General features: G+C 39.6%; 1 protein-coding gene across 1 annotated transcript in view; it reads left to right on the forward strand.

The window, feature by feature from the left end:
• kcnh5b (potassium voltage-gated channel, subfamily H (eag-related), member 5b) overlaps nt 1-23,731 on the forward strand; it is a 206,470-nt gene extending 182,739 nt beyond the window's left edge. Inside the window, exon 13 of the mRNA XM_085256476.1 lies at nt 15,400-23,731. Within this exon, the coding sequence (XP_085112602.1) occupies nt 15,400-16,494 (1,095 nt within the window). The 3' untranslated portion in view covers nt 16,495-23,731. The remainder of the gene's footprint in view (nt 1-15,399) is intronic.
• Nucleotides 23,732-24,070: the final 339 nt, after the last annotated feature.

Consider the following 24,070-nt stretch of genomic DNA (forward strand, 5'->3'; position numbering starts at 1 on the left):
TGATCATATCATTAAACTTTCAATTTGCTTGTTTTTATCCGCTTATTAAAGTTGACACATTGTAATTGGAAAACCAAGAAACCTTTTTCGTCCTGTAGAAGGAGCGACCATCTTTTTGTTTAATTAGTTCTTAAGTGGCAGAGGAGGGAACAGGTTCTACAAAGGCTGAGTCCAAAATAATTGGACTCAGGCTGGGCTGCCATCTGCCATGGAAAACAAATGTTTGTCCTTTAAGAACTTAAAAAGAAACATGTGTGCTTGAAATCTTGGGTTTATTAAAGAGAAACGTTGTTCTCAAAATGTAAGCAGACTGAAGCTTTGTTTAAGGAAAGGAAATATGGAGAAAGGCTGAGATATGCCAAATTACTCAAGACCAGCAATTAGAATCAGTGGAATGATGAGTCCAAATGAGTTATGTTTTAGAGCTGTTTTTCAGCTATTGATGTTGGAGATCCTGTCAAAACTGATGGAATACAGTAAAAGCAAATCGGAAGATGATCTGACCAGGCTGCGGCATTACTGAAGCAGTGTGGGCTCATCCTGACAGAACAAACAAAATTCAGACGACATCCTAAGGAGAGCTTTGGCTTGCCTTTCAAAAAAGCCTATTAGCTTTTTCTGAACACGATTTAAAGAAAGTTTGCTTAAGAGAGTTTAGGCTCAGTAAATTGTTTTATCTATTTAGAAAAAATACAGAAATGAGGGACTACTTAAGACTTTTGCACAGTACTGTATATGTGTCTGACCCGTTACATAAACAAGTCACGCTCTCTAATGACCTCCTCTGTCATTTCTGCCACAACAGCCTCTCACCTCGTTCACACGTAGCTGCTTCCCGTTGAACAATTACAGTGACGAATGAGTGAGTGAGAGCGCCGCATGACTGTAGGCAGCTCTGCATAAACGAGAAACCATCACTAGATAAAAAAAGAAAAAGAGATTTCTTCTTTAGGAGTGAAGTGAAAATGATAAAGGAGTGACATCAGTTCATAATAATATGTAGCCAGAGAAAGGGAGAGGCTGGAGGTAATCATGACCCACAATGCTTTGCAGCAAATTCTTTACGGTCCACAGTTGATATTGAGTTTGGTAAATAAGGAGGCAGAAATGTCTGTTATTCCTCCTGGTCATTTTCTCTTTCACTCTCACGCCTCATTTACTCGTGTTTTTTTTTTTTTTCATTGTTTCTTTCTTTAGGCTAATCTTTACTTTATATAGTATATATTTCCAAGATGTGAGCATTTTCAGGAGAAACATGTTGCAAAGTACCTCATATTAACATCCATAGCCCATTTGGTAATCTCTAATTGAAAGTCACGAAGACTTTGTCAAACCTTTTTCCAAACAGGTTACTGCAGAAAATGATCTTAAAGCAATTGCTAAAAGCTTTTACTGACATTTCTGTTATTATATACAAGTACAAGGATGTTCTAACACATGATGCGCAATGTGGCGTATATCAATAATGTTTCTAATGACCTCTTCATTGAAATTCCCCGTGTCACAAAGTCACAAAGTTATGCATCAAATATGACACACTAGGTGTTAGGGGGTCTTCCAAACATCAGCTGTACAATAACTGCTTTTAAAAATGATGCATAAAAGCTTTTTGTTTCATCCTTATTGTAAGTACAACAGCATTAGTCAGCATTTCCTTTGCCATCATTAGTCTTTATGCAAGCTGTAGCTTTGTATTAAAAAGCCTGACATTAATCTTTTCACCTACCTCTAAAGACAATAAACATATGTATCATATATTTAGCAGTAAACATGACCTTTCTCTAAGCTTAATCACACTGCAGTGAAGGCTCTCATATACTCTATGTATGCCATATTATGTGTGCAATTACAGATTCTTCCTGTAATGACGTTTTTGTTTTTTTGCAAGTGGTGTGCTCTTTTCCTCCCGCTTTGTCTAACCTTTCTCAGCGTAATTAACTGTACAGTGTTATTTTTCACTCTCTGGCCCATCTATTTCCTTTCTTTCTGGATCATCAGTTTTTCTTGTTGTGTCATGTTGCTCTGTTAGTATTTCAGGTCCTCGCTTTCTTTGGGTCCATCTTCTTAATGACGTATGTTGTTTCCTGTTGCTGCTCAGCTTTAATTTATCTGCCCTCACTACTTTATTCTTTGATCCCATTCTCTCCATTTTCCACTCTACTATTTTCTTTCTCTTGTCTTCTCTGTCTTTTTGTTTTGTCATGTCTCTTTTGTCCTGTCCACATTTTCCTCTTGTTATCCTTTCATATTTAGCACCGCTGTATTGTGTGGCCAGGGTCTTATAAAAGACAAAAAAGAAATGAGCATAAGATCATAGCACTTTATTCTGTTCATACATACAGCATTAAATATTATACACATCAGACACTTACTGCATTTAATATTATGTAATCTGTCCTCTTCACATTTCCTCCTCAGTGTGCAGTGTTTGCTATTTCGTTCCTCCCCTCCAGTCAGAATATCATGACCTGAGTAAAATGAAGACATTACTCAGCCCAACCAGCATCTCTGTGCGAACCCCTAAATAAACCCTGACACTCTCCTTCTGCTCAGCTCTGCTCTTGAATATTTAAACAAGCCTGACGTACATTTGGACAGCTCGCAAACACAATGTCACATTTGATGTGAGTCCCGCTCCAGCTCTGTGCTCTCTTTCGAAATAGTCATGAAATACACTTTCTATTTAAACTGTTTTTAAAACTTTGAATTCCCAAATAGATCTTTGGTGCCAAGATGCTTCGAGCACCTCTGCAGAGAACACAGGCATACGCATGTTTCAAATGTGATTATCCATTTCTGTTTTAGCTAACTGGATTCAGTCACTTGTCTGAGGATGCATTTCTCATTATCAAGCAGATCGCCGCACACGACTTGTTAAAATGACACTGCTCATTCTGTCCTAATTTAAACTGCATCATAAAACTCTCTCCATTCAGCCCTGTGGGTTAACAGAGTTTACAGCTGGTTAGAGGTTTAAACTGAAATCTTTTTGGATGCATGAGGTAGAAGGAAGAGTTTTGATGTAACTGATAAAGAGACATAAAATACATGAGTTTCAGGAGCCAGACAGTCAAAAGAAAATGGCTTTTTCCTCGGAGCTCTCTGCCCTGCATTGGGCACGTGTGGAAAGGTAGAGGCATGGAGAGCAGCAGCGAGAGCTGGACATAGAAGAGTGCCAGCGTCAACAGCAGAGTTGACTTTGATTAAGTCAGATGCAGCATGGAAGGAGGAGCTGGGGGTGGAGGTGGGGTACAGAATGGCATGCAGATGCTCATCAACTTTGGGGAAACTAAACTGTGCTCTGTGAGAGATTTGCCACCAAAAAGTGGTCTGCTCATTGTTTTCAGCCACATGGACAAAATTCATGAAACAAAAGCTTCGGTCACTCTCAGTCCATGTACAGTAATCCTGCAGCAACACTACTGCAGGGCTGCTGTGTGTGTGTTAATATTATAATATATGTACAGTATTTTGTGTCTTCATTCATGGTTATTTTGGGGAGAATTCACTGCCTTTAATGGTTTGGTTGGTTTGGAAAGTAGTGATGGCAACCAGCTTCTTTTTGTTTGTATCATGGATCATTTCAAGTTCAGTTATTGATAAATGTGCAGTTTGTATCTTTCTGCTTATTTATTTATTTATACTTCTGCCAGTTTGAGTATTTATTTGTATTCTTATTTCATTTCATGATTTTACTTTTAGTCTTGGTTCAGTCTCCTTTTTTAATCTTTTATTATCCTCAGAGTTTGTTTTTCCTGCCCTCCTCTGTTCTGTGTCAAGTCTGCATTTCTGTTCCTGTGTTCAGTCACTTCCTGTTTTATTTTGTTAGTCACTGGTCTCTTGTGCTTTTTAATTAGTTTTGCATCCCTTGTCTCGTTTTCTCAGTTAGGTTCAGCTGTCCTCCCAGATGTCTCCTGTCAGTTTGTTTTTGTTCATTGTTGCGTCCTCCCTCCTGGTTGGGTTTATGTTCCTGCTCTGTGTTTCTCTAATTTTTGGATTCCTTTGTTTTGTATTTTGCTTGAGTGTAATGTTAAAGCTGTTTTTGACATTCTGTCTGCCGTGTTCTGCAACTGAGTCCAAATCCTGCCTGTCACACAGACGTTATGACAGTATGATCCAACACAAACTTCAAGTCCAGCTCTTCAACAATTCTACTGTAGTTCAATACAGAATTGAAACCTCACTCTGCCCTATAGCTAGCATAAAATGGAGGAAGAAAACTTTAATACACGAGCTTGTTCACCATCTAAATTCCATGTTGCTTTCTAACACTCTCTCTTCATTGTACCTAAACTATGCAAAAATGCAGCTTTCTTTCACCCTGATGTTGTGCAGTTTGCTGAGGGACCATTTTTTAATATTTTTTATTTTTAAATGTTGGACTAGTTTTAACCAAGGTAATGATAATGCTGCTACTGAGTAGAAAATTGTGCATTGAGATGAATGCTAACATTTGCTTTGTGCAGATGTTGAACTAGCCAGCAATTAATAAGCCGGCTACCTGACATCAGTTGTTTGATTCAAAACAATTAAAATGACCTTGAGTGTCACTGTTAAAACAATAAGCATGGTTATATTTCATGGATGATTAATATAAAATATTTGAAAAAGACTGGAGGTAATGAAGCTTAATGACTGGTTCATGTTGTTCAACAGGTAATCCAGTTTAATATATTTATTTTCCACCCATTATTATTCCCCATATTTGTCCCCCATAACTGAATTATTTGTTCAACTGGGAAGGCTGGTATTTACATTTGGCTGTACATGTATTGCGATGGTGGAGCAGACCACTAAACCCAACCATGTAGCCACAAAAGAGATGACTCCAAGTTGGCCTTTAAGTTTTTCCGTTAATGCAAATCTGGTTCTACTCATGATGCTTTCATCCTCTAAACTAAACATGCATTTTGAAGCATTTCTATTTTTTACGTTTTTGCCCATTTTTGTATTTATTTGTTGACCAGGGCTGTGTTAATGGGAGTCACAAAACAAGCAGAAGAGCAGAGGAACTTCTTTACTAATGAGCCATTAGTATGAGCCAAAAGCAGGTCGCTTCCACCTCTCTAGAAACGTTTCACCAGAGTTATTGTGTTGATTTGGCTCCTATGTAAAGACACACAGCAAATTCAAAAGTGTTAAATGGTTTGGTGTTAATAGTCTTCTTGCAAAAGTAGAGTTAATTTTACTCTAAGTAGAGTCACATTCTTTTAATGTAACTCTGAGGTGTAAAATGATAGTAGTTAAAATCGAGTGTTAAAAATGAGTGTTTCTATGTCAAATCTGGAGGTGTTACAATGGAAACATTAACTCTTGACCTCTTAACTCTGAACTCCTACAGGGGCTATGACACCAACAGAGTAAATTCACAGACTCCGCCCCCAGCACGGCTCCAATCGAAGCTGAAGTGAAGCCGTTTCAGAACATTTTGCTCTACATATTTGAGTTGTTTGCCATGCTTGGTAAGTCATTTTTTCAAAGATTGTTTCAATTATTTCTATTAGCTTTTACTTCTGTGGCTCTTTGGAGTTGAGACAAAGCTGTGTGAAAGGCATTAGCCATGTTGCTCGGTGATAGCATAATATTCTGTTTTAGCTAGCTGAAAGGTATTGTTTGCGGGCAAATACCACAGCCTTGAAAAAAGCTTGCATGTGAATTTTCAGTCAAACTTTTGGTCAACTACACCTAAAACAATGTCTAGAATGTGAAATGTTGGTATAATGGTGCTACTTGAAGCCTAAAAACGATCGCCCATAAAAAAAAACGAGCAAACAGCAGTAGCAGACGTCCTGACTGGGTTCTACGTTAGCATAGATCCCTCCAGAGTTTTGTGCACACGGTTTAGGTAAAAATGAAAAAGGTTGAGGTTTTACATTTAGTTCAGTATTACCTGTTGCCTGTGTCCTTGTCTTTTGGGAAAATACTTTAAACAAGTAATGGCTCAAAGAGGATTCCTTTTTTTTTTTTTTTTTACTGTGCTGCAATTGATTACTGGATTATTTGTGCCATTAATTAGTGCCAACTAATTTTTATTCAATCTCCACACAGGGTATGCTTGTGAAGATGGAATATGGGGGAGAGCAGAAGTGCGTTGAAGTTCCACAAAGGGATGAATGAAGGACATGCATATTGTATTGAAGAAATAAGTGTTGAGAATGCTGTTATTTGCATTTACCATGTCAGACCTTTTGATAAACAAAATTCTAATGAAAGTGAGAACATGTATACTGTTACATCTTTCAGAAAATGTTTTGAAATTGTGGTGCACAGTTCAGAATAAATGTTTTTCAAAAACCATTGCGTCTTTTTAGTAAATGTTTATTTCCAAAAGAAATTTCTAGAAGTTCAGAACAGTAAAATTCCCGCTTTTTAGAATGAATTAGAAGATAACTCTTACGTAGTTAAACTAAAATACTCTTTGAGAGTTAATATATAAACTCTTAACACCAAGTGTTAAATTATCAACTCCAGACAGATTTGGTGTTTAACACTAAATCAGAGTTAACGTACCAACTCTCCAAAAAGAGTTAAATTAACACTCTCTGGTGTGGACCCATATAGACACTTTAATAGTGTTGAAATCAAATCCGACAGTGTTAATTTGGACATGCTGGATTTGCTGTGCAGGGACACACTGGACCTGTGCCATAATAGTCAGTCACGGTCCCCTCGCCTCTGCACTTTGTACAAGTTCATTTAACATTCATATATCACTGGGGTGATATTTCTACGTGTCTATATGTCTTACAGTTTTTTAGCCTTTCTGAAATGGCACAATGTAATTATGGAAGCAGCCACTTCCACTACCTGACAGTAAGCGACAATAACTAGATGGTTACCTTCAATCTCAGATGAATAGATCAGTAAATGAGCAAAGAGAAAAAAGACAGGAACGCCAAACTGAGGGAAGTCGGCCTTTAAGAAATCAGATTCATAACAAACATGAGCAGCAACAACTTAAGGCAGCGAGCCAGAGAAGCAGCCAGACTGTCTCAGTGCCCTTCTATGTTTTCATTCTATGAATCCTCAAATTTGCATATGAAGCTCTCAGGGGAACCCAGCAGTGCTTCCAGTGTACTGTGGGCGGACTATGAAAGGACCGTACGGACTTAATGGACATCAGCTCTCAGATAATTGCCGCCAAAGTGATTATCCTGTGGAAAGGTGGTAACATCAGACTATTTCAATGTGCAATTTCAGGTCCTACTGACCTTTTGACTGGTGCTGTAACATTAGCTGATCAGTCAATTAGTCAATAAGGAGAAAATGGACTTGAGAGTATGTTTGCAGAGCTCATACTTGTGACCTTCTGTGACAAACACACACACACTAATACGTTTTTGGGACAAACACCTTTTTAAAGTAGCACAATAGTTTCTCAGCAAAAGCAGAGAATGAAAGAGACAGGAAGCAGCCGTTCTACCATTCACCTACAGCTGCACTGTGTCTGTACCTAACTACTTGCACAAATATTAGATGTTGAAATCCAGGAGAAATTAAGAATTAAAAATTGTCATGCAAAATACAAATCCTTGTTCCTGCAAAGTCTGTGCTTTGTGCAGCTTCATTGCATTATCTGTTGAAAAATACATTTCAGAAGGCAGAGCCTGGCCGAGGTTATAACAAAACAGGAGAAAATCAGGAATAAAATAAATCTGGTGCACCAGAGTTGTTGTGTATTAAATTATTAATCAGCGTTTTGAAGCTTGTGTGCAGGTTGCTAAAAAGTCAACTTATGGGTTAATGACAGATTACTATACTAGCCATAACAAAGCTTTGTTAGCAGCCTCCCATAGCAGGGAGGATTTGTGATGAAGGTAATAACAACTCAAAGTTTCACAACTTTTGTCTTTATGAAGAAGGAAAAGGCATCTCGGCCTGATTATCAGCTTAAAAACTGTCTACTTTGGCTTTTTGTTTGACCATATCCAGATAATTTTTTTGTTTTTTTGTTTTTAAACAAACACAAGTGCTGCGCGTAGTACGTGTCCCATTTATTTTATATTTACAAATGAAGCACAAAGGAGAAGCTCTAAGAGACACATCAGGTCGAGAGATTGAAAAGATGAAAAAAGAAGAGCCAGTAGGAAAGAATCATTAATTGAAATACGCTGCTGGTGAATTTGGAAAGCTTTTAAAAAGCTTGTGAAAACGCTACTCGCCAAAGGGAGGAAATCAAATCCAATTCCTTTCACTCCTAGACATGAACAAACATTTTGATTCAAATGAAGTACACAAGCACTAATTTCAGAATCTATTCAAACACTGAGCTGAAAGGTTTTATGTAATCAAAGGTCTTACATATAAATGATATAATAGGATTCATCATTTTAGCCTTAATGTCATCTCAAACTTTTCATGCAGTAAATCCAAAGCCAAAACCAATCTGCCAAGATTTTGTGGTGCTGCACAGCAGAGCTCACACTCCACTTTTTTGTATTCTTTGTAGTAATCATACTGGAACGTCAGGTTCACAGTAATCCCTGCATTAATTTGACAGCTGTTCAGCCCAGTGGTTCACAAGAAACCCATTTATCTGTCTTCCCTTTCCTTATGACTTCTTACTTCGGAATGATGCTGAGAGGGAGCCGTTCAGCAGCATTCCTCATAACTCCTAGTTATATTCTGTACATGAGTCGTGGAGGACAGCCACTTCAGACTCCAAATGAGGCTTCGTATGTAAGTGCTGGCTGTCAAGCAGGCAGAAGGCCTGAATAATTGGGTCAGCTTTGGGTCAAAGGTGAGAAATGAGTCAGGTCCCTCTAGTGTATGCAGTCAGAGCGATCATCCTGAGGTCCACTGAGCCACCCAACAACTGTGTAAACCCAACCAGTTTTGTTTCTTTTAAAAATCCAGCAGGCAAAGTGTTTATACTGATGGATCTGAATAAAAATTACTGAGAGGGATTTTTAGGGCTGTTCTAGGTCAGAAAAGATGTTGGGGTGGGGGTAATAGTCTACAAAAACCTTGAAACCTTGAATATCTGTTAAGGTTATGGAGTCATACATTTTTAAGAAAAACCCTCAGGTTCACGTTTAAAATTTCTGGGAAAGCAAAACATGGAATACATTTTTTGTTTTTTTCCAGGGATCACAAAGTTTCACTTTAAAGAGGTCAGATCAACCTCACAGACACCACCAGAACACGGAGAATTTAACAGACATTGTTAGTGAGGAGATGCAACAGACTCTGAAATGGATTAATGGCCAAAACTACAAGTTCTTTCATGTTGGACCGATTTTCAAAGTAGACGTAATCAGGTCATCGACTGCATCCATGATACTGGCAAACATCTTTATGCTGTGATGAAAACCTTCTGCCGTGACTGTGGAAATACCAATGTTTCTTTTTCAACTCAGACATTTTCAACAGGTTTTTCTTTTTGTTATTAATACTTAAAATAAAAGAGACAGACTAGCTGTTATCATTACTTTAGGAAAAGAACATTGGTCAAAACACAAATCAGTCAAGAAGTTAGCAAAAACACATTCCACCTACTCCATGCCACAAACACACAGCTCAAACTCTGCCAAGAAAATGTCACTCTGGCCCCGGAGCATTTGTCTCCCTGACCTTAAGTACTCGCTTTCCTAATCACTGAGTGAAATCTCAGGGCGGTACCTACTAGAGATGGACCGATCCGATATTACGTATCGGTATCGGTCCGATACTGACCTAAATTACTGGATCGGATATCGGAGAAAAATAAAAAATGTAATCCGATCCATTAAATATCACGAAAGCACCTCACAAAACTTGCAACACGCCGTAACTCACCTCAGAACGTTAGCACGTCGGAGCAGTATGCATCACGTGATAGAGCGGCTGTGGCATGCGGGACCTGTTGGTGGTCTGGATAGCATGTGGAGCTTTGCTAGCAACCTGGCATTTCATCTCCGACAAAGTTATCCCCAAGAGAAGTAAAGAAAGTGTGTAAGTCCATCTCTGAATGTTTGTAAAGCATTCCTGCGTTAAGCTTAACAAACGATATATGGAGCGACTGCCTCTCCGGCTGCTACTTCAATCATGAAACTGCTTAATGATCAGCTGATCGGCTTTTCTGTCGCGAGTCCGTCTCTCTGGTTTGTTTTTGGCCCACTTTGCACCAGAAAGAGGAAACCAGCGGCTGAACAACAGCAGCACGTTTAAGCTTGATAAGCTGTTGTTAGAATGTATTTAATATTACTTTCTACTCCAGGATCTTTTTCTATGTAGCTGACGCTGGTAACTGTGCAGGGGCGGATCTAGCAAAGTTTAGCCAGGGGGGCCGATAGGGCATTAACAGGGAAAAGGGGGCACAAAGACATACTTTTCTTTCTTATTCTCATTTAAAATGTCTAGCTTTTAATAAATAATTATCTGACACCCAAAGTTTTAATTTGATGTAAAATGAATAGAAGTCAATTACTGTATATAGTGACTATTAAGTCTAATATATATACCCTAGTAAGCTATAGTACTTTTTACTTTGGGAAGGTACCATCTGTGCAGTCTGCAATTTTGTTGAAGAAAGATGTTGAATCTATTTAATATTTCTTGAAAAATAATTGATTTCTGTGCATTTTTTTTTCACACTGCATCAAATTAAGGTTGATTACGTCGATTAAGCATCATGAGGTGGAGCGTGAGGGGTGGTTCCCTATTTTTTATTTTTTTTATTTTTGTTGTTGCTGGGAGTTGGAACCCTATTAGTTAGGTTGCTTAATATTTATGCTAAGTACTCTTTAAAATACCAGAATAGGGAGGATGGTGCAGGTTTAAGTTTATTACATTGATCAGTATTGCTGAACTATGAATTTATTTTTTTTTTTTGCATACAGGTATAACAGAATAGCTTTAGTGTAGTTGTTGTTTTAAACTTGAGTATGAACTTATACAAAATGCAGCAAGATATTTAAAAAACAGTTTTGTTGATTAAAAAACACTATATCGGATTCATATCGGTATCGGCAGATATCCAAATTTATGATATCAGTATCGGACATAAAAAAGTGGTATCGTGCCATCTCTAGTACCTACAGGGCTTCAGAAGTGGTCGAGCATTGGCAGCGTGGGCAGCTGCAGACTGCTTGTCTGTCTGCAGAGCGCGTCTGCTGTCAGATGGGGGCAGTGTCAAAAATATGCAATACAATATGTCTGTGGGGTACGCTTGCTTGTGCTGTGATGAAGAGCAAAGTTAGAACATACAAAGAGCTGAAGGTCATCAGCATTCAGCATACTACACATGTTTGCATTGATTGAAAACCTCTTTCCACTGGCTCTCTGTAGGCCAGTGCATATGCAAACTGGCACAATTGCAGTACCATAAATTAAGCATAAAGCAGGATAGTGAGCAAAACACCCCCACAAGCAAAACCACAGTTCACACCAGGTCTGTAACACCGTCATAAATTACGGTATGTGTTTAGCATCTTCAACTTTATTTTCATTTGAGAAAAGTAGCAGCATGGCTGCTAGCCAACGCCTTAGTTATTGCACCTATTGTTTAAACATACTCACTGCAAAAATAATGTTGGCACTAAACAAAGCCCATTGTTCTCCATTGTGTATTCTTATCTGGCAATACAACTGCGTTTTACATCTGAAAACTAAAGTCTACACAGATAATAGTACTCATGAGGTTCAGGTTCAGTTGTTATAGATAATCTGGCGGTTTCACAATAGATCTCATTTTTTTCATTTAGTTGAAACATGTTTACCGTAAGAGGATTTGTCTCTACTTCTGAGCCATATAAAAAATGTATTTGACATTTATGTGGTATTTAAAAACCAACTCTTCACACAAAAATTTAAATCCTCCTGATTTAAAAAAAAGTGAGATGCAAAAAGGAGAGACAAGAACTTGGATCTAATGTTTCTACATGTTAAAACCAGTGTTGGGATTTTTACTCCAGAAAATCAATGTATCATTACTTTTCTTAAGCGTAATGCAGTATGTTACGTAACTACTCACTGGAGAAAGTAATTTGTTACACTACTCATTATATTACTTTCTCATTAGTCCTTAAAATGAGCTGAAACACACCGTTTCGTAATTATCAGTTAACAATGCAAACCTTGTGTTAGTCTGTGGGACTGTAATCTGAATCCCAATTCTAATGAGAACATAACTAGTCTTTGTTTTAGTTTAGTTAAAGCAAAGTTGAAAATCAGTTGAAAATCAGCCCAAAGAGATAGGATCGTCACACTGTTTCATACTCTAGAAACACAAATGACTCATCACTACTTTTGATACCTGTTTTAAGTTCGGATTCTGCCTGCTGGGTTGGGGGTCGGCATACACTTAGCTTTAAAATCCCTCTGTGTTCTTGGCTAGCTTTGCGTTAGCATGCTGTCTGTGCAAATGTTCTGTTATCAGTAAAATCCATTTGTTTCTGTCTTGGATGCAGTTTCCACTTTACTATTAAGCTCTTGTCCTTCTGTGCTATAAAAATACAAGTAATGTGCATATCTCTACTCAAAAGCTGTAGCCCTGCACACAAACTGAAATCAAATGACTGTAACCCATTTACGCAGGGGGAAAAGGCTGTTTGTTTGATGTTTTGTTTTTATTTTTTATTCCTCGGCCAGATAACTGGATAACCTTTGTAACACAAGTAACAACATAATTAAAAATGAATAAAAGAAGATTTAAATGACTGAATTTAATAGTAATCCGTTATTTCACTGTTACTGAAAAATGTAATGCAATTAAAGTAATGCATTACATGTAATGCGTTACACCCAACACTGGTTACCCGACACTTTGTATTTAACCACAAACTATTATCAATATTATCTTTGTCATGTCTTCTTCCAAGAAACCAGTAATGTTGAGTCCTGTCAGTACTCAAAGTTCAGTAGTTCATCCCTAAAGTGACAGCAGAGTTAGTTTGTGTGAGCCATATGTTGGCAATAACCAGCTGATAAGTTTGAGTCAGTTTTGAGTCTCGGGTATAACTAGTCAAGCAGAAATCCACAACAACTGCCTCAAGGCGTTTTACATTGTAAGGTAAAGACCCTACAACGATATAGTTCAAATCAAGAGTTGGCTGATTGATTGGTTGAAAAGACGCTGTGAGTTTAGGAACGACTTGTATAATTAGACAGGAAATTCTTGGTGAAGTGAGCATCCCTGCCTCAGGGTCGATAGTCAGCAACAAGAGTGTGCAAAGATTAAATATTAATGCCCAAATGAAACAGAAACAGAAACACAGAGAACTTGAAGGGGAAAAAAACACTATAAGATTATTATTATTGTGAAAAAGTCCCTGATATAATGGAACAGATGCTGTCGCTGTAACTAAAGAAGCTGTGGTTCAGCTTGGGCCACTGCAGTCAAAAGGATTGTTATTTTCATCACCACTGTCTGTTATGTGACTTCCCCACCCAGAGCAGCAGCAAAACCCCAACACTGAACAGAGCAGACACGATTAACAAGGCGTTGGATTGCAGCTTAAATAACCTGCGGTGTTAGGGATTTTCCTGTTGAATCACTTACCAGTTTCAGCCCCTATTACCAGTAAAATGGCATTTAAAAAAATTTAAAAACTGCTCTAGACCTAATCAGATTTAGCTTAATGCTGGGCACTGACAGCTTATTTGGATGCGCAAAAAAAAAAAAGCTTCTAAACCAGAAGACTGTAATTTAACAGTTAACCAATCAAAAATGTGATTTCAGTCAGGACAATCAGTGAGCAATCAGCAGTCAGTGGTTATTTAAGCTTGTAAATAACCACTAAGGGTGGAGTGGGTCATTTACTAATTGGAGGGTTGGTGGTTTGTTTCCTGGCTGCTTCAGTCTACATACCAAAGTGTCCTTGGGCAAGATTAAACCATGACTTGCTCGAGTTGAAAAGCATAATAAGAGCCAGTCTATTTATCATTCATTTAATTCTTTTTAATTTGGTGGCATTCTTCTAGGACCAGCAGCAAGACACTGCTTTAGTTAAAAACTTCATTAAAAGGAGGAGTTGGGGCCAAGATGGGTTGTAAAGGGGCTTGCAGGTAGTAGCCACTGTGGGTGCACTAAAGCAACTCAAATACTAAGCTCTATGTGAAGTTTTCTAAGAGGATTGGCTGAGATTGTCCCTGTGGCCAGCATTTTCAATCGGTAAATTGACTGAACAGGCAGAAGCGTCAGTGAAACATTTCATCTACACAAACAAAAGGCAAAAATATATTTGTTCCAGATATTTCTTCTGGGGGAGTTAGTTTGGACTGTGATGAAAGAAACCTCTGTTTTACTTGACAGTTATCTGACACTAATTCCTTTCAGCACTTTCACTTCTGCTGACATTTAATCTAATTTCAGCTGACACTCAGTATCCCTTTCACTTTACCAGATGAAGCACTTTAATCACACTGTTTAGATGCACTTTGTATAACATCTGCAATGCATATCATGATAATAGGAAGGAACATTTACTGCTTTAGTTGATATGAAGCAATGACGGTTCATCATGTTTGATCCGATCACATCATGTATCATCAGCTCAGCTGTGACAGAGATTCTCCTGATTTGTATTCAGCAACAGTGGACTCATTGTTTTTGTCAGAAGGTAATGAGTAAGAGAACAAAGCCCACCAGTGATAGCTTCTCATTTACTTTTTATCAAATCGTACTCTTCTTGCCAAAAATTCATTTAATTAAAAGTGCTAATCTTTCAGCTTATGCCTCCAGGTAGACATGGAGATATGAAGTGACACATAAGGCATTCCCCACTCCCACCACAGATTCTCTTCTAGCTCAGAGCAGCTTCTAGCTTGGGTTGGCTCAGCAGCTCTCGGCAGCAGGTTGGACGAGCAGGAAGTATGGGTGGATGAATGGAAGGAGTTTAGGAGATGTGCTAGATGTGGTCAGTTGGGTCGATTATGGCTGGGCAGCGAAGTAAGCGATTTCCCCTCGCTTCCATCTTTAAGTCAAACAGCGACTCGGCTCCCCATCCATTGGGCACCGTTATTTTAACCAAAAATAACACTTAAATTACCAGTTGGACGGCTGGCTGACTGCCTGGCAGGGATTTCTGTCATTTCCAATGTAATTAGGGTGTAAGAGGAGCCAGAAGAGAGCCTGGCGCCAGGCTGAATAATACAGGCGAGGTGTAGGAGCACTGATGGATAATTTAACATGACTGTCCAGAAGTCAGCTACATTTTGCAGTACCTGAGTGCACTGCAGAAAGAATGTGTCATGTGTTCTTAAGTGAAAAATGTTAAAACAGACCGTCAGATTTCCATAATAATAATAAATCTTTGTTTACTTCTTGTTGTAGAAAAATGCTTTTATCTCTGATGAATTATGTGCAATGCTCATCGGGGCGCACCGGAGACAGAATTACTATTCATAGCATTCATATGAAATGATGTTTGCTGATAAGCTGCATTTTGCTTATTTATGTGTATCCCTCCTCCCCCGCAGATAATTTTCCGCAAGATCAGTGAGGTGAAGAAGGAGGAGGAGGAGAGACAGCGAGCGAAGAACGAGGTACAGCTCACCATCCCACAGGACCATCCTGTCCGGAAGCTTTTCCAGAAGTTCAAGCAGCAGAAGGAGCTCCGCAACCAAGGAGCCGCAGCTGCCTCGCAACTAGACCTGGAGAAGAACCAACTGCAGGTGGAGCACCACCAGCACCTGCATCCTCACACCCTGCAGCTCGGCCACTCCAGTCTGCAGCACTCCCTGCCGCTCACCCTGCAGCGGCCCCTCACCTCCATGCAGAACGGGGCTCCACCCAGCAGCAGCGTTCTGACTGTGTCTCAGGTCACACCCATGCAGAGCTCTCTGGCTTACGGCCATCCCAGCGAGGCACCTGCAAAGCAGAACAACTGTGACATCATGGAGCTGCAGCCCAGTTCTGCTGGAGGGGGCAGCGAGCAAACTGTCAGGCTCAAAGTTAGCACCAGCCCTGCGCTTGGAAAGCCGGCCGCCAAGGCGAGTGGCTGGATGCGCCTCAAAAACAACATGGCTCCGGCGGAGACGAGGAAGGAGGGTCTTAACAACAATGTCAAAGCTGTTTCCGTGGAGATGCTCTCTCAGGACGGTAAAGGTCGGGAAACAGGGGGGAGCAGGGATGGAGAGGAAGGTGGGGTCTCCAGCAACAACCCACTTCGCAAGACGGACTCCTGTGACAGTGGAATCACTAAGAGCGAGCTGCGCATCGACCGGGCAGGGGAGCCGCGGACCCCAGCGGCAGTTACCCCACTTCTCCACAGCCCTCTTCCCGGAGGAGTGGGGTCCCCTCACTCTTTCTGCCCCATACCGGAACAGGCCCTGCAGGCTGCATTGCACGAGACCCGGATGGAGCTCCGGGGGGACATCCAGACTCTGGGAGGCCGTCTGGGCGCCCTGGAGAGTCAGGTAGCTGAAATTATCAAACTGCTGTCGGATAAGAGACAGCCGTCCACGGGGGCGCCACCTGCCTCTGCCACGCCCAAAACCAAAATACAACGGCAAGACATTTTCACCGTCTCCAGGCCCGTTTCTCCAGACTCAGAGAAAGACGACGGGCTCTGAAGAGAGCTGAACCAGCGGTGCAGAGTGCGCACTGGACTAACAGAGATTATATTAACATTAGCTCTATCAATTCAAGGTTACTCTCATTTTTGGGCATCCTCTTGGACTCTCGTACACCGCTGGTCTCAATTCCAAATTGAAAAAAAAAAAACTGGCTTCTTGTTTGCACACTGATTTTTTTTGTCTCCAGGTGATGTGAGAGTCTTTACTCTCCAGTCACCCGGACTCTGGTTTCTTTTTGATTGTACATACCTCTCTATGCATGTCCAGCTGGATTCTGGCCTGCCAAAGAAACAACTACTAAACGTACTTATTGCCTGTATATTATGCAGTTGACTGCATGCAAATAAGATTCAAAGAGACATTTTATTGAGCTACACTGTACATATAAATATTTTTCATTGATGAATTTACTATGTGGACATTCAGGGTTTGCATACTAGTAGCACTATAAACATTGAATATCTCAAAGGGTTTACAGGCAGATGGATTGTGCATGGATTATTTATACATAGAAAAGTTATAAGGGGACAGAGGTTTTGTTTCATTTCTTTTGCCTGTCAGATGAAGCAGATGTGTGATTCTGTTCTCTCGCCACAGAGATGCTCGGATGTGAGGATCAGCATCTGTTAAAACAGGGAGGGAAATTTCTGATATGTTTTTCTAATATATATATAATGATAATAATAATAATAATAATAATGATCATTGATTTCTATTTTTGATTACAGAAATGCCCTTGGCCTCAGTTTGATATGTAAACCCTGAAAAATGCTTGTTTTGTTTGAGCCCTCCTTGTGTCTATGCATCACTCGGGTACGCTGCCAGAATATTGTACCTTTGTAATCTCGTTGATGAATAATGTTTTTTGTTTAGTTTTCTTTGGGGGTTTTTGTTCCATTCCTCTGCATGAATCAGGGATGGCAGAATGCACTTTTGGGTAAAGTTGGGGTGACAAGAAGGCTTTGGGGAAATAACACAGTTCACGCAAAAGTCCACTCAGCACAGTGACATGTAATCCCACGGCCCCAGCAACACACACGGCAGTCTTAACCAGCTAGCGTCTCTCTGAAGCCTGCTCTGAATTCCATTAACTAAGCAGCAACAGCTTTGCCTCAAAGCTAGCAAGTCATAAAAATGGAATAGTGTACTTTCTATGATATAATTTTTTGTAAAAAATCTGCATGTGAAGGAGCAGTTTTATGCTCCGCAGTGCTTACAAATACACGTGTGAGAAGTGACACATTTGCTTCATGCATACACATGCAGTGTGAAGGCGTCTCGTGGTGTGAACCCTGAAGGCTCGCAAAGACCTTTTCTTCACACAAGGCAGATCAGTTGGTTTGTCAGAAGTCACAGTCTTTTCAGGTCCTCTGTGAATTGGACAATGTCCCTCCTCCTACCAGCGCTCATTCCCTGAAAAAACACACACACACACTCTCAGAATCATATTTAATAAGACAATGATAAGAACACAAATGTACAGTAGCCATCATGAAAGTTTTATAAACATTTAATTATTTTCTGGTGGTTATATCAAATGAATAGCTGAATGAATAGTAAGTTAAATAGTTAACAGTAGTAAATATGCCAAAAAGTAAAGAATTAGATTCAAAACTGAGGATTTTGCAGTTTGTCCTCTGCACAGTGAATGGTTTGGTTTAAACACAAGAACCTGTTTTGATGCTGCTGCAAAGTATCTTCTAACAAGCACTTGGCGACAGTAGGAAGGAAAAACTCCCTTTTAGCAGGAAGAAACCTCTGGATGTTGCTTCCTCTGCCCAGGGAGCGACAGCCATCTGCTGGGACCAGTTGGGAGTGAAGGGAGGGCGACAGGACAAAAAAAAGAGATACTCCATTATAGGTTTTTGTCAAAAGAGTGGATGGGTGTGGAAACTGCTTCTGCAAGAAATCTAATGACATAAAAAGAAACACTTTTTAACCCTATGCCATAACCTTCCAAGCCATTCAGTCAATCCAGGCTTTGTTGACCCAAGCTTAGAAATAGGGTTAAAAGGGATTTATGGTTATGTCATACAAGTTCTCTTGTAGATTTCCTGCTGCTGAAGGCTAAATCAGTCCTTAGAGGGAACCTGCATACAATTATTTCTATATCATATTAAAATCAATCCTCTCAATATTTAGCCTCGCTTTACATCTTTGCTGAGCTTCTGATAAGCATAGATAATCTCTATCATCTCCCATGTGAACAAATAGGAGTACAAACCCTAAAGATGTCTTCCAGGAGGCTGTTAGGAACAAGTCTTACCTCTTTGGATTCACATTAACCAGACTAATGCATCATATTGAACTTGATTGACTGTCAGAATGTCACACTGCTGATCCAGGAAATCTACAGACAAGACAAATTAGTAGCTTAGGCAACACCAAGGAGATACATGCAAGTTCCAAAGCGATCGCCCTCCATTGTCGACATAAAACATGTAGTCTAGAAAGTGATGAAATGTAATCAATTGTTACTCTATGGATGAATGTACACTGCTTGATTTGTAAAGTAGAAGTGACCAATAGAATTCTAACAAATCAGAACCTAGATGCCTTTCAGTGGTGCTATTGGCACCATGTCTTCTTTCTGTTCTCACACCTCATCTCTGCCCCCTTTGCGTGCCGTTAGGATTCACAGCAGAAATTTAAACCATCATGACTGCACAAACTGATATAGTGACCATTTCAAAAGACATATATTGTGCTGTCTGATCTTGACTGACACCCATGCTTGAAAAATAACAAATTAAGGGATGTTTTGCTATAATTTTAATGAGCCCAGTTACAACTCTTGATTTTTATTCTGGAGAAACTTCACCAAAACAATTGTCATTTTTGGTGCAGCAAAAACGAAGCATTTATTCTGAATGTTCCTGCCATTTCTTGTGATTATAGGTGTGAAGGCTCATTCAGATTCATTTCTCTCTGTTCTCTACAGGCAGAAAAATAATAAGAAATTATAACTTTATGATGCTAATTGGCATAAAATCACAGTAGTCCGAGTTAGACATTAGATTTCTGTCACGACATGCTAATCAGGTTGTTCAATTTGGAAAGAATACAGTTTTAATGGCTGCAGTTATGCAAATGACAACATTTAATTTAAATTGGAAATTCATCCTGTCAGCACAGGCCCATTCCCTCTACCAACATCTTTTTTTACACTCACACTTGGTCACTTGCCACGGCGGGCCATATACTCTGTGCTTCAGGCTGCTAAGCAGATCCCCTGCTGGAATCAGCAGCAAGTGCCTTGCTCAGGGGAAACGCAGCAGCATTTTCAGTCAACTTGGCTCCAGTGATTGTTGTAGAAATCATCTTCAATGATGGCTACCAATGTATGTGTGTAGTGCAAAACATGCCAGTGTGCTTCACGTCACTTAACAGTTGGAGTCAATATCACACAAAGCGAGATATTATAGTAATTATTCTAAGTATATCCATCAGGGGGGTTTCACATTGATCTCTTGCTTCAGCTTTGGACAAGAGATCTTGAAAACATCAAAACTCTCAAGTTAAATGCTACATTCCACATATTGGCTTGCGTATATTCAAAGTTCTCCAACTGAAGCTGTGAAATTCAGTTTAAGATCTGGTTTTGTTCACACTTTGCATTGTGTACGGTGAGACCTACCAAACAAGCTTATTTAGCCACAGTAACATAGTACAAGACAAAAATACACAGCGGTCATTAATGTTTGTGGATCTGCAGATGGTAGTGTGTGAAAGGGTTTTGTAGTTTGACCAACTGGGCATGACTCACTGTGGCTTTACCCCCACCATACGCTCAGCTACCAACAAAGACTCTTCTATGGAAATGTTAAAAGCTTTTTGGGAAACTAAGAAATCACTGACTGACACAGCAGGAGGAGGAGTGAGTGCAGCAGTAAAATTAATTACTTAATAGCTCTCAGAAAGTACCAAACATCCCAGACTTTTTCTCTTCTTTAAGTCTAGGGAGAATTTGAATGACGTGTTTTGTCGGATGTTATCATATTAGAATTTATAACAAAAATAAAGCCACAATACAAGACAAACTCCTTAGAAACATTTTAAGACATTAAAGGGATCATTTCCTTACATTTGTGGCTATGGAGGAGTCTAATATGTTTTCACAAAAAGACATGAGATCAATGTCACATACTCGTGTTTGGAGTATATCATATGCTGTTTTTCTCTACCTGACGGAAAGATTTTCCTCACAGACAAATACAGCACGTGCTAAAAAAAAAAAGAATTAGAGTACTTCCTTAACCTAAAAGTATCACGTTAGGGTCAACTTTTCACCCAGAACATCACCTATAATTGATTCAAAAATGTCTTCTTAAAATTATTCAGTGCAATAAAATATGTGTTAGAATAAATATCCATTAAGCAAAGAGTACAATGTATCAAATATGGAACTAAAATGTGTATTTTTATTAAAAAAAAACACATTATTCATACCCCAAATAAACAGCTTGGTTTCATTTATAACTGACTTGTTCAGGATCTCTTGCTGTCACTAAGTAGCATTGCTTTTCAATGCGAGGGGTTAAAGAATGTATTTTATAAACACTTAAATGCCACTTTTTTAGATACACTTGTTCAACTGCTTATTAACAAAATATCTAATCAGCCAAACACATGGCGGATCCTCAATGCATGTGGGCACATAGGGATGGTCAAGGCGACCATCTGAAGCTCAAAGTGAGCATCAGAATAAGAAAGAAAGGTGTTTTTGTTTTTTTTAAATTATTTTATTTTATTTTTATTTACGGGTTGTACGGAAGCCCCAAACGCAATTTCATTGTTCTTTGACAATGACAATAAATAAATACTTGACTTGACTTTAAGTGAGTTTGATAGTGACGAGTTTGTTGGTGCTAGACGCGCAGGTCTGAGGCTTTCAGAAACTGCTGATCTACTGAAAGTTTCCCACATAGCCATTACTAGGGTTTGCTGATGAGAGAAAAATGGCCAAGCTATATCGAGCTGATAGAAAGGCAACAGTAATAATCACTTGTTACAACCCAGGTATGCTGATAAACATCTCTGAATGGACAACACATTGAACCTTGGAGTAGGTGTAAGCATGGATTCATCCTACCTTGTATGAATATTTCAGGCTAATAGTGGTGGTGGAAGGGTGTAGGGGGTATTTTCTTTGCACATTTTGGGCCCTTTAGTATGAATATAGCATCATGTTAATGTCAACACCCTACCTGTGTTGTTGCTGACTGTGTCCATCCCTTTATGATCAGTGTAGCCATCTCCTGACGGCTGAAGGATAACGGGCTATGTCACAAAGCTAAAAAAAATGGAAGATGATCTCAAACTGCTCTGGTGAACGCAACAGTGAGTTCATTGTACTCAAACGGCCTCCACAGTCATGTTTGTACTCGTTCCAAATGGAGTTCAAATTAAAATAAACAGTGTCATTAAAATTTAGCTTTACCAGGAAGAGAATGTGTGATTCATAGTGGTCAGAGTGTCAACCCAAACCGCTGCAAAAGTGCTAATCAGATCAATCCACCATGAAGGTTTCTTTTTGTAATTTTTCATTAAAAATCATGTATTGGTCGATGTGTTCTCTATAAACAGACACATATTGACTTTTTATAGTCTCCTTATAGTCCAGGTACTACAGACCTACTGAGGGTCTGAGCACAGTCTGGTTTTATGCAGGTAAACATGGAGTCAACAGCATAAGATGAGCTGCATCTTAAATGCACCTTAAATGCAGTTTAGAAACCATCAGCTGCCATTTAATGATGGTTTTGCTTTTTGCAAGTTCTTAAAAACTTACTTGCATTTTGTAAACAATGCAAACAATGATCAGCAGACGGAACAGGAAGTCTTGGCCTGGATGCAAACTTCAAAATATTGGTTTCCAATTGGTTGTCTGTTTTTCACGCAGCAGCAAGTCTTAAGACAAGACTGTGAGCACCTTGGAAGTGCTAAGTAAGATAAGTTTGAAGAAGTAACCCTAAATTTTGCATTAGCAATACTGCTATTCTGTCCTCAGACATAAAAATCATCCCCTGAGTAGTTGCAGTACATGATGAGGTGCAGGACAGGGGGCTCACAGGAGAACTTGCAGCACTGGATCGAGTTTGAGAGCTTTCCTGTCAGCGAATTTACCTGAAACTTTACGGCTTGTCTGAGGAGAAACAGCAGCGTCCTCGTTCTTATTAATTTGACAAGCGAGTGAAGGGCAACTCTGTGATCTGAGGCCTATATACACACAGACACACACACCTACACACACACCTTTCAGCACAGGATTTTTCGGCTTTGCCGCTTGAATGTACAAACCCCCCTCCAACCCCACCCCCACTCCAAATACTGTCCCTTCTCTGTGCTCTGAGAATTTCTTCTGGAGTAGGGATGGAAGTTTTTCCCTTCTCTCTTCTTTTCTTTTTATTTCTGAAAAAAATATTTTGCTTTTCTCTACTTTTTGGAAGCGTCCCTTTGCTGTATCTTTTGCCTTGAACCTGGTAAGAAGTCCTGCTCTGTCTCACTTCCTTTTCCTATGAGCACCTTGGTTTTTTCGTTTTATTATTTATTTATTTATGTTTTGTCATTTTGGGTCTCCTCCACCTTCACCCTTCTGATCCTCCATTCTCTCTCCCTTCTCAATGATCCCCACTCACAAAACTGCAACTGCTCCCATAAGCATGTTGATGAAGCACCGTCTTCTTTGTCGTGCCATCTGACTGAAAAACCACAAACGCGCCAATCTTGGGATGGGTGGGCAGGACAGAGGGGCCTCATTTATTAAAATTATCCTTTGGTTTGTATTTGATTCTGCATAGTGCGTCCGAGATGACTCAAAAAGAAATGGAAGTCATTTCTCGGAGAGTGATAGAATTGTTTTTTATCTTTTCACTTATCTACACAACCTTCAGACTTTTTTCACCTGAATTAATTTTTCATCAATCTCACCTTTAGCTCAAACTTTGGATCCTTTTAATAAATGGGACCCACTAGAAAAGCTTTTCTATTTTTTTTCTGCTGGAATGTTTTCAATTTCTACTGTATTGTTGAAGCAGTGGTATGACACAGCACTGGATTCCCACACTGACTCATGTATTGTTTTGCAGTTGCACACCTAAACTGTAGTGTCAGAATAATAAACATCCGTCTGGGATACTCTCGCTGGGCTTCCTGTCTGGTTCTCTGTTTTCAGTGAGAGCTTCCTTTGCACTCATCTTCCAAAACAAGCATTAATGAATCAATTATCTTTTGCTTTTTGACACCTAAAAGGAGTTCAAAGAACCTTATTGAGCTGTGGTGGCTAAAAGCATAAAAAAGATTAATTGTTTTCCTAAAACTGTTTGAATGTCTTTTTACCCATGTTAAAGTCAAAGCCACTTCCCCACTGTACACATACTGTACTGAGGCGTGTATGCACTACACCCACTTTACGTAAGTTTCCGAGGTCTGAGTTCCTGTAACTTTCATTTCCATATCTGTGGCGACGGTGTGGTCCCTGGCTCAGCTGCAGGGAAGGGTTGGTGCAATGAGCTCAAGGGGCAGAGCCAGGCAGGTGGGTCAACATGGGGTGATGATGGAGCTGTTTTTAGTG

This window comes from Mchenga conophoros, linkage group LG19, assembly GCF_057382185.1.
Source record: "Mchenga conophoros isolate Kocher_MC1m ecotype Shallow Benthic linkage group LG19, M_conophoros_male_GT1.1, whole genome shotgun sequence".
NCBI classification, from domain to species: domain Eukaryota; kingdom Metazoa; phylum Chordata; class Actinopteri; order Cichliformes; family Cichlidae; genus Mchenga; species Mchenga conophoros.